Consider the following 12,084-nt stretch of genomic DNA (forward strand, 5'->3'; position numbering starts at 1 on the left):
AATAAATTTACACACTTACCAAAGGAGCCGTCTCCCCGCATCAGGCTCATTGGTGCTCGACTGCCAGGACTGACTGAACTGCGGTGGTCTCATACAGGTCCTGGCCCATGGCATAGCTGGAATCCATCAGCTGCATGTCCCCCATCCTCCTTGTCCTTGCTGTTTATGACAGGGGCCAGTGGCTTGGGCTTCTTGGCGATATTAACAGTGGTCTGCAGGGTGGTGGTGGTGTCTCTGCCAAGTACGGCATTCAGCTCTTTGTAAAAGTGGCAGGTCTGCAGTTTGGCACTGGATTGACTGTTGATTTCTCTGGTCTTCTGGTATGCCTGCTGCAGTTCTTTTGCTTTCACACGGCACTGCTGCTGGTCCCTATCATACCCCTTCTTCTGTATCCACCGTGCACTCTGCTTGTAGACGTCTGCATTGCTGTGGCTGGTCCACAGCTGTGCTTGCACAGCCTATTCTTTCCACAGGCCCAAGAGAGCCAATATCTCCTGTCTACTCCAAGTTGGAGCACATCTGGAGTGTGTAGCCGGCATGGCCAGCTGAGCAGTTTCACACAACGATGGAGAGCTGCTAGGTGTACTTTCTAATCAGAAAAAGGCATCTGAAAAATTCATGGAGCTTTAAAGGGGGTGGGGGGTGGCTTTTGGTCTGTGACCTATGAGCAATGGAATTCACAATTGTGACCAGAGTGGTCAGTGTTAGGCACTGTGGGACAGCTCTTGGATGACTGTTAGGGTCAACACAGCATCCACACTCAGTACATTGACCATGACTCAATGCCGCTCAGGGAGGTGGTGCTACTAGGTTGGCGTAATGGGGCACTTACATCATCAGGAGACAAATTTAAATGTAGACACATGCACAACTAGGTCAACAGAAGGTGGCTTACGTTGACCTAACTTGTAATATAGACCAGGCCAGTGACTTCAATTGGCTTTGGATCAGGCCCTTAGATTATAAAAGCTATTATAGACAATAGCATTGGCATGATAAGATATTGGCAAACCATAAAAAGCAGATGATGATGATCTCTTACTGGATATAAATTATTTTGTACTATTTAGAGATACTCTAAGATCCCAAAACATTAACAGAGTACTGTGTAATCTTAAAAAAATATACATTTTAAAACAAAGATTGAAAACTCTTCTTTTATATGTTAGAACCATTAACTTTCGAGTTTTCTATGTTTCTTTTATGTTGATGAGATCATGTACATTTAGACATGATGCAAAGCCCACTGAAATCAATGGGAGTTAATGGCCTAATCTAATTGGATGCTTTTGAAAATCTCACTAGGTGCCTATCTGCACCTGTAGGTACCTAAATATCTTTGTAAATCTGGCTCATAACCCTTTAAGGCTACATCAAAAGAACTTAGGTTTGCAAAGTCAAGGACTTTAAAGCTAGGAAATGCCAGAAATAAGATTGCCCGGGCAACCTTAATTCAGTTCCCTTGTGCATATGCAATATGATACAATCTTTAATTACACAATGACATGATATTTACTCCATAGGACCCCGGCTCATTCAGTGAATGAGAAGTTATTCAACTTTTCTTTTTATCTTCCTCACTAAATGTGTCCCTCCAGGCTACTGCACACCATCCAAACCTGCACTGAATATAAAATTGTTAATTTTCCCCTGGGTGTGTCTAGGATGTTTTTATTATATTGTCTGAGTGCTTCACAGACATTAATGGATTAATCTTCATAACACCCCATGAGATTAGAAGGTATTATCCCCCCTGTGACGTTATTGACATAATCTGGGACCATATAGAACATGGTCGTAACCAAAGTCCTGTAGTGGCACCAAATCTTGTATAAAGGGGGTCAAATGAGGTGTCTAAGACCAGGTTATAGGTTGCTGGTTATAATTATGCTGTCTGTATGCATGTGCCATTTTTGTAGTTGAAGTTATAAATATTGGCTATATACTAGGGTGACCAGATAGTAAATGTGAAAAATCAAGATGGGGGTGGAGGGTAATAGGAGCCTATATAAGAAAAAGACCCAAAAATCGGGACTGTCCCTATAAAATCGGGACATCTGGTCACCCTACTATATACTGTCTGTATTTCAAACTTATGCTATGCTTCTGGGTAACATCCCAGACAAGTTGGTGTTAGCTCTGCGTAGCCTGCTTGATGGCCCATTAAGGACCATCAGCCATACAACTGACCCATTGAGAGAAGGCAAATATGCTTTGTAACTTAGCAAAGTATGCAGGAACTTGCCCATGTGACCCCAGACTCCATTTTGCTGTAATTTTCCACAGTAAGAACAAAGAGGTGTTCTTACACCTGGAAAAGACTATAAAAGGCTGATGCCGCATCTCCATCTTGTCTTCAATCCTGCTTCTTACCTCTGGAGGGACTTTGCTACAAATGGAAGCTCTACACAAAGGACTGAATGACCCATTCCTGCTGGGGATGTACTCCAGAGACTTGATTTGAATCTGCAGTTTATTCTATCACTGCTACAAGCCTGAACCAAGAACTTTGCCATTACTGTATGTAATTAATTCCATTTAACCAATTCTAGCTCTCATATGTATCTTTTTCCTTTTATGAATAAACCTTTAGATTTTAGCTTCTAAAGGATTGTCAACAGCGTGATTTGTGGGTAAGATCTGATTTGTATATTGACTTGGGTCTGGGGCTTGATTCTTTGGGATCGAGAGAACCCTTTTTTTTCCTTTATTGGGGTATTGGTTCTCATAAACATTTGTCCCCATAATGAGTGGCCCTGTGGTGATAATGGGAAACTGGAGTGTCTAAGGGAATTGCTTGTGTGACTTGTGGTTAGCCAGTGAGGTGAGACCAAAGTCTTCTTTGTCTGGCTGGTTTGGTTTGCCTTAGAGGTGGAACAACCCCAGCCTTGGGCTGTAACTGCCCTGTTTTAAGCAATTTGTCCTGAACTGGCACTCTCAGTTGGGTCCCACCAGAACCACATCGTTACACTATTTTACAGATGATCAATTGAGGCACAGAAAGAGAAAGGTCAAAAGTGTCCACTAATTTTGGGTACCCAACTTGAGACACATAGGGCCTAATTTTTCAGAGAGCTTAAAATTTTTATATCAGTTGATATGTTTCAAAGCACAGCTCCAATTGATTTCAGCTGCAGTCGTGAACTTCTGCAAATCTTGCCCCAAGTCTCATGCTGGGGACCCAGAAAATGAAGAACACCACGTAACTTGTTGCCGTCTGTGAACATCTTGGTTTAAATGACTTGCCTAGAATCACACAAACACTGTGGCAGAGGTACAATCCAGTTCTCCAGGATGGCACTCAACTATCTTAGCCATGAGATCATCCTTTCTCTTCCTGCAATTCCTGCCTCACTTACTACACACCTTCCAATGTCTGCAACAAATGAAGCAGGGGACCTATAAATAGCAACTTTCCTCAATACACAACTGTGATTGATCCCCAGAGTAGGTCATCTTGTGAACAGAATGAGGCCAGGGTCCTGTGGAAAAAATTGTATGTGATCATGGAAAAGCTGCATAGAAGCAAGGGAACCAAATCAAGATTGCACAGGCAACTTTCATTCTTGCATTCCCTAACTTTTGAGTGGTTGACTTTGCAACCTCAATAATATTTTCAATGTAATGTAATGTTCTAAATATTCATAAAAAGGAAACTGGAACAAAAGAAATCTCATCAGCTAGCATCATACTGACCCCCAGCTTGGGTCCTCAGTAGTTTTTGACCCCTTAGCTCAAGTGATAGAGATCTGTGCTAAGAAGCTAAGGGAATAACAGGTAGCAGTAGTAGGCTGTTATCCTCTAGATGGACCAGGTACTAGAGAAGGATGAGACAGACACTTGGCCACTGGGTTTTACAGCTATTTGCTGACAGCAGAGGACTGTAGAGATTCAAGACTCCTGGGTTCAATTCCAGGTTCCAGAGGGGTGTGTGCTCTACTCTCATGATTACACCATAAAACTTGAAATATTCAGTGTTTTTCTTAAAGCCCTGCTGCTGGTATTAGGAACTTTTGAACCCTCATGGTTACAGAGAAAAAGCTTGAAAACATGAAGCAAATGCACCCTAAAGGCTCAGAAATGAGAAGGTGAATGAAAAGAACCCCAAATCTATTGTTAATTATTTATTATTAATAATTATTATTATTTTTAAAAACTCAATATTTTTATGTCAATCATGATTTTTCAGGTGTGATTCATGGTTTTGGGATTTTTTGATTTTGGTTTGGTTTGCTTGGTTGGTTGGTTTTTTTAACATTTGGAGTTGGCAATAATTCTTCTGGCATTTGAGTCAGGCCTATTCCTCCTTCTCTTCCTTGCTGCCTGGACTCCAGCAGGGGGAGGGCATTGATAACACAGGAGAGAGAAATTGTCCCTGTTCTCAGTGACTCCATCTGGTACAAGTGCAGAGAAAGTCCCACTCAGTCACGGCATGGAGCGTGTTCAGTACAGATAGAATCTTAGGAAAATATTGTTGCCAAAATCTAACAAAGTTTTATTGAGCATGTGTAAACTGAGATTATTAAAAAAAAAAAACCAAAAAACGAGGCGTCCTCGTGGCACCTTAGAGACTAACAAATTCATTTGGGCATAAGCTTTCATGGGCTACAGCTCACTTCATCAGATGTATGAAGTAAAAAATACAGGAGCAGGTATAAATACATGAAAGGATGGGAGTTGCTTTACCAAGTGTTAGACTGACCTAACGAGATAAATCAGCAGGATACCAAGGGAGGAAAGGTAACAGCAGGATACCAAGGGAGGAAAAATAACTTTTGAAGTGGTAAGAGAGTGGCCCATTACAGACAGTTGACAAGAAGGTGTGAGTAAAAGTAGGGAGAAGTTAGTATTGGAGAGATTAAGTTTAGGTTTTGTAATGATCCAACCACTCTTTATTCAGGCCTAATCTGATGATATTTAGTTTGCAAATTAATTCCAGTTCTGCTGCTTCACGTTGGAGTCTGTTTTTTGAAGTTTTTTTGATCTGATGAAGTGGGTTCTAGCCCACAAAAGCTTATGCTCAAATAAATTTGTTAATCTCTAAAATGCCACAAGGACTCCTCGGTTTTTTTTGCTGATACAGACTAATGCGGCTACCACTGAAACCTGAGATTATTCAGAACTTCTAACCTGGGAAAATTTGGGCAGCATTTGACAGAGATGATGAATGGTACATCCCTGACACCAGGGCAACCCACCCCATGCCAAATTTAAGGACCCCCGCCTGTAGCATTGAGGTGCTAGAACTTCTCTACTAAACTGCTGTAATAATTTTTAACATAGTCACAACAAACTATTTTCCCCAAGTCTCCATCTCTGAATGGCTGAATCATTTTCGCTGAAGCTTTCTCAAAAAATTCATCCTGAGGCAGACCCCTGGCATGGAAAATTTCAGCCCAATTAAAATTTGGGAAGTTACAAGCAACTGAAAAACAGGGTCTTGTAATAGAAAACGTTGAACAACATTAATTATAGGCTGCACTCTGCCTATAATATACTTTTAACTACCTATCAGTTTACTTCCCTGTGCCTCAGTTTCCCAATTAGGAAAATTATATCTCCTTTGTATAGTGCTTTGAGATTTACTGCTGGAAAGTGCTATACAAGATCTAGGTATTAGTATTAAATAGTTTAATTAAGGTGTAAATGTTTTTACAAAAAATAAACTGAAGAGAAACACTGGCATGGAAATGAGATGAGAGCTTCTATTTTCCCTCGTACAGACTCAAAACTGCTTCTGTAATTAAACGGTATTCAAGGGTTCCATTTGGATTAACTACAGGAATGGTACTCAAAGAACATTTTCTTTTGTGCAGCTAAATTCACAGAACATCACTATTTATAAATTTGTGCTAATCCCTGCAAGACCAGTATGCACAAAGAAATGCAAACTTTGCAAATGCTTTTAGATACCAGACTAATGAATATTTTAGAGGAAAAAATAAAAAGAAAAAAAGGCATAGCTGGAAAATACATTCAGCAAGTTCCATGCAAGCTGCAAATGCTGATACATTTGTAGACAGAAAAGGGCTTCTTTAATTAACACAAATGTTAATGAATGAATTCAAATAAAAAAAAATAAAAAAGAATCACTGCAGCAAATTGTGAATGATGTATGAATGGTAAAACCCTGCCCAATGCATAGAGAGAAAAACAAACAGCACTCTGCAATCACTGCTGTGATGGGCTTTTTTGCTGTAATTTTTGCCTGAGATGCACCCACTAAAGCTCTTTATGCCTAGAACAAAACCCAAATAAAAAGATTTACTTGCATTTATTGCAATATTTTCCCATTTCTCTGTCTCAGATACACTTATTACTAGCCTTCTGCTAGATAACATCTTTTAAAACACCATTTCTGTATACACAGACTCACCCCAAGGTTCAAAGTGGACAGGGTCCTGGAGGGTTGTAATCCCAGCACCCCACAAATGACCTCTGAGGTGGGCTGGCTGGTGGTAAAAGGGGTTATGACATAACTGAGTCAGAAGCAGAGCTCTCTGACTGCTAAAAAGGGAGCATAGTGTCAACCTTCCTCATCCCAGGCTTTTCGAGACATGATGCTAATAGAAATAATGTCACATATGGGATGTATGGAGGTACATGCACCGGGAATGGGTTTCAGGTTAGAAATAAGTTGTATAGATTTATTTTGGTTTGTCTTCTGATTTTAACTTTTAGGCATAGTAATACCATTATTTGCCACCTGAGGATCAGCACTGCACCACTCCTAACTCCATGTCTATCCCCAGCTAGCCTGTAAGCAGGCTGATTCAGTTAAATTAGACAATACCAGGCTGGATATCCACTCTGCCTCAGCTGCCTAGTGTGACGAAGTGGGATAGAGAAGTGACGAAGTGGGAATGTTCTTAATGTTTTCCCTGAGTGCTGTGTGGGTGCCTCAGTTTCCCCTATGCATTTCTCGAGTATCTAGGTGTGTGTGATTGTTGCAGAGCCCTAGGGGGCAGGTTGAGCCTGTCTGCACAGAGAATAGCCGACACTCTGTGTTCTGGCAACTAATGGCCTGAGCCCCTCCTCTGCAAAGGTGCCAACTAAAGGTGTTGAAGAACGAAGAGATCAGGTGACTTCCTGGCCCGGGAAAGAGACAAAGGGGCTGGAGATTTTTCATTTTGGGGCTAGCTGAGGAATCAGAGGGAACCCCAAGGTTGGGGTCTAAGTTCCTTACCCCCCAGAAGGACCCGACTAAGGGGTCCTGTTTATGCCTACAAGCTCTGGTTTGGACTGTGTTCCTGTCATCTAATAAACCTTCCGTTCTACTGTCTGTCTGAGTCATGGTGACTCACAGGAAGCCGAGGGTGCAGGGTCTTGTCTCCCCTCAAACTCCGTGATACCTAGTATTAAAAATGAATTTTTCTGCCACCCTCAAATGAAGCACTAATATTATATATTTTAATTAATGGCCCACTAAGTGAACTTTTGTTACTAAATAAACCAATCCCATTATTGGGCAGATCCCTGAACTTTGACCTATGCAAAATAATTTAAAATTAGAAATAATTTAAATAATTTATGTAAAAATGTATTAAAGTATGTATTTGGTACACATGAAATTTAGGGACTAGTAGCATTTGCTCGAATAAAGAAAAGTACACACGCATTATAAATGTTTCATCATGAAATTCTGTCAATGCACCTCAAAGATGACAAGAAACAGTCTCTTAATTCCTGGTCTCAGTGCTGCGAACTGTATGGAAAGTTGCTAGGATGTGATAGTGACACTTCAGTTAGAGTATTAGCTTTTCACTTCTGGGAACCTGAGTTCATTTGCTAACTAAGGACTAGGATTAAACCACCAAAGTCCATATTAGTACACACAACTAAACCACCACCTAACTAGCACAATTTAAAAGCTTTCATGAAGTTTCTAAAATATCTTGGGTGTGACCCAAGAACCCCATAGTGCCAACAGGAACGGAGGTCAAGGAATATCTTGATTGTGGTACGTACATTGTGGTTCATTAAAGAACGTCATATGAGGTCTTAATGGAAAAACAGGGGTCACAATGGTCATTAATATCATTGTGAAAGGTATATATGGGTGTTATGTAAGCAGTCATGTATATATACACCAATATGATGTTTTTAAAGTTTGTATCAAGGTATTAGTCACTAGCAGAGGTGAGGAACAGGTTTTCTTCCAGACACGGGAGAAGAAATGTACAGCTCTCTGTTGGAATGCAAATTAAGTATCCTATGCTCAGTGGATGCCCATTTACATATGAAGTCAGATGTTAAAGATGTGGCATCAACAAGAAAGCAGTACACAAGAAAAACAAGGCACAGGTGATTATCCTGTCCCTGAGGACAGATCGTGAACTTTGGAGATATATGTAGGAGGGGAAACAGACACCCCTTCATCCTGCACTTAGGAAATAAATGGACAGCCTGCTTACATTCATCAGAAGGGGATCTCAGCTAAGCTTGGCTGAAAATGCTGCAAAAGACTTTGGGTGAGATAAAGTTTCTTTAGACAGAGGTTAAACTGTTAGCTAAATTTAGTCTCTAGAAAGTGTGTTATAATTTTGTCTTATATGTAACCATTTGTTTCTAATATCCTTACTCATGATTGCTTGAATCTTGAATCTTTGATAACAACTTATTGTTTTCATTATAAACATACCCCAGTGTTGTGGTATTAAGGCAAAGTGCTGATCCTGAACTGAATCTCACAAGTGGCTCCTTTCAGAACAGCAGGCCTAGTAGTTCTATGAGGAGCTAGTGTCAATGGCTGGATAACCAAGGGGAATACTTCAAAGGTACTCAGAGACTGGAGTGCACCTACTGTTAAACTGTAAGGCAAAGTACATGCTGGCACACCCCAGAGCAAAGGGCTTGAGTGACTGACAGGCTGGTGGTGTTCAGGAGCTGCCACCCAGCCAAACACAATCAAGATTTCCTCATACTGGAGGCTATGGTTACAAGGTGACTCTCAGTCCTGGCTACCCAGAGAACCATCGCACTGGGTTGTCTTTTCTGAAGGGATTTTCTTCCCAGCTTCTAAAATAGGGAGCCCTCCCAATGCAATGTTATTTACACAACTGTCCTCTGCCTCATTTCCCAGGGCTTCTACTTCCTCCCCACTTAATAAGTCAAAGAATTACAGGAGGTAGGAGGAAGGAGAGAGAACCTGGTTAGGACTGAAACTCTAGTTCCTAAGTAGTAAGATGCTGAAATCTGCATCACAAAGATCTTTTTATATTTTATTCCAGTACAACTTTCCTCCTCCTTCTTTGAATACTCCCATATCACAGCAGCTCTACTCTTACCAAGGGATCTTGACATGGCTCCCTCCAGAGTCTCATCAATATTATCACTGAATAGTCAGCAGTAATTGCTACTGAGCAAAATGAGGTTCCTCCCTTTTTTCAGGCCAAATTCTGCTTTCAGTTGTGTCACTCAAAGCCACCAGAATTGTATTGTTCTCAGTGGAGTTACTGTGGATTTACACAACTGTAAGTGAGAGCAACATTCGGCTCCCCTTCTTCACCGAATGTGTACTTCCTGTGTACTGCTTCCTTGTTGACTTCACATCTCTTTGTTAACATCTGACTTCATAGGTAAATGGGCATGGATTGTGCTTACAATACATTCTTCACAGAATGAGATTGAGCTCAATATTCAAATTTGAATCTCCCACATTGAAAAATGTATTGTTAGTGTATTCCTGCTTAACAGCTCACAAAGTTGCCTGCTGCACAATAGTTGGAGACAACATGAAATGATTACTGGTAGTGCCATAAAGTCAGATAGAGATCACATTACAGAGGGTATCATCTACAAGGCAGTGGTCACAGTAATAATACTGGCAGAAGGCAGGGTTTCTCCCCAGCTTCTAAACACTTGCCACCATGCCCAGTCTCCTTTAAGAAGGTTTATTCTCTTAAAACAGGCAACTAAAAACACAGAAAAAGAGTCTTTGAACTCACTCCTTTTCTCAGGCTTCAGGGCCACCCCCACCCAGGATCCTTTGGCAGTTTACTAGCTCTAGCCAACTCTGTGCCCTTCTTGGAGCAGTAGTCCCAGGACTGCATCCCTCAACACCTGGCCTCTTGCTCCAGGGACCCACCAAAGGAGTTGGCTCCTCTCCACCATGACTTCCCTTTCCCAGGCACAGCCTGTCCCAATACTCCTTTCCACCTTCCATTTCCTGTCCCCTGCAGGCCCAGGTCTAGCCCCGCCCCCTTTAATTGGCTGGATTTAGCTCACCTACTTTGACATAGAGGAGCTGGGCCTAGTTCTGCTCACAGGGACCAGTTACCCTGTGACAAATACTTAATATTTGCATAGCATGTTATATTTTTGAAGTACTCCACAGACATATATTAACTAACCCCACAATGACCCTATGCAGTTGCTGGGTGACTATTATCCCTATTTTAGAGTTAGGGAAACTAAGCCAGGAAAGTGAAGTGGCATGCCCAAAGCCACAAAGTTAGTCAGTGTAAAAGCAGGATTAGACTCTTGAGATCTCTTGACTCCCATTCCCACGCTCATTCCTCCAGACCACACTGCCTTCTATGGTCATCGTCATGCTATTGGTCCAGAACCGACTCACAAGAATGGCCTCCACTATAAGAGGGAGGTTCAGTAAGTTGTCAGAAGTTTCATGGAATGGGAACAAATAATAGCTTATCATCCCTCAAAATTCAAGACGCTTTATCTTTGGTAAATTCCCAGTGTGTGGCCACTAGAGGAAAGTAAAGACGTGAAATAAAAATTATACTTTAAAATAAAATCCACTCTTGCTCTATAAACTGCATTATTTCCAACATGGAAAGCCTAAAGAAATGCTCAATAATAATGCAAATGGAAATATGACTAGTGTATTCTTTTCCTATGGCAACATTTTGAAGCTGATTTTTACAGAACATATTTAACACTTCCTGATGCTCTGAAAGTCAATTTATTCAGAAAAAGACAGCAGCTAGGCATTTGCTTATTCCATTTTCCATTGCAGTAAAGATTTGTATCTTACTTTTTCTGAAAGCATCTTTAAAGAATTCTTCAAGCTGTCTGGAGAATGCTGGCTTGCAGAATTAAGCAGCTGGTCTGCATGGCTTGATATGAGGGGCTGTAGATGATTGATGTTGCTGAGAACTTCTTTTGCCTTGGCTGTGTTTTCAGGTGAATAGTAAATACACTGGTATCCAGTACTGTAATAACAAATGTGGAGACAGTTATAGAATGTCAAAAATTGTTTCCACTGTAAATAGCCAAATGGTTAACTGTGCACAAGATACAAGTTCTCACTATTTATATCACAAGAATGATAGGTTTTTTAAGCTTTACTATACATCTTTATTGACACCATTTAAATCTGTCTTCCTGATAGGCTAAAAGTAGTCTCTGCTGGAACAAGGACAGGAGGCTATTCATCGATGAACACTCCAGATAGTGTTATTCAAACTAATTATTCCCATGGTGCTCAAGGATGATGATGCCAAGCGAGGGGTGGGGGAAAGGAAAATCCTTGAATTTTTATTTTATAATTGTAGAGAAAGAAATGTTTATATTACCATTAACGACACGTTCAGAGATCCACGCTGGTTGGGTAATGACAAGACAAGCATTAGGCTCCCTAGATTTCCATCTTAACTCCTCCAGTAGGTTATTACCTATCTGGTGAAGTTCTCCAAAATGGGCCATTAACGCTTAATTGATCAAGGGCTCATAACAGGCTCTGATCAGCCTCAGAGATCTGCTCACAAAATGATAAGGACAGGAGTTATTTCCAATGAAAGGGGTCACATGTCTAATTTCGCTAGACAAGCGAAGGCATAGAACTGGGGAGAAAAGACTACGGAAAAGGGAAAAAATTAATTATTGCTAGAACACTCAAATGCCCCACCACAAACTCACTGATTTCCTTTTTCATTGTTTACAAACTAGGTGTATTGATGCCTTGAGTCTCCTGCTGAAAATGTATTCCCTGTTTCCTTTCCTAAACAAGCACCATCTTCTTTCATTTCCTTATTGCCTCTTCCAGTCCTTACAGATTATCATGTCTTTATCAATTTATCAATGTACACGTCTATCAGTTCTCTCCCCTACTTCTCCTTTGGT

At 40.9% G+C, this 12,084-nt stretch overlaps 1 protein-coding gene across 11 annotated transcripts in view; it reads right to left on the reverse strand.

The window, feature by feature from the left end:
- The window catches only part of INPP4B (inositol polyphosphate-4-phosphatase type II B), a 554,905-nt gene that overhangs the window by 160,400 nt on the left and 382,421 nt on the right, over window positions 1–12,084 (reverse strand). For all 11 annotated transcript variants that reach the window (XM_039539756.1, XM_039539755.1, XM_039539753.1 and 8 more), the window contains one exon: window positions 10,997–11,174. In XM_039539756.1, the coding sequence (XP_039395690.1) occupies window positions 10,997–11,174 (178 nt within the window). The remainder of the gene's footprint in view (window positions 1–10,996; window positions 11,175–12,084) is intronic.

Source organism: Mauremys reevesii, linkage group 5 (assembly GCF_016161935.1).
Source record: "Mauremys reevesii isolate NIE-2019 linkage group 5, ASM1616193v1, whole genome shotgun sequence".
In the NCBI taxonomy this organism is placed as follows: Eukaryota; Metazoa; Chordata; order Testudines; family Geoemydidae; genus Mauremys; species Mauremys reevesii.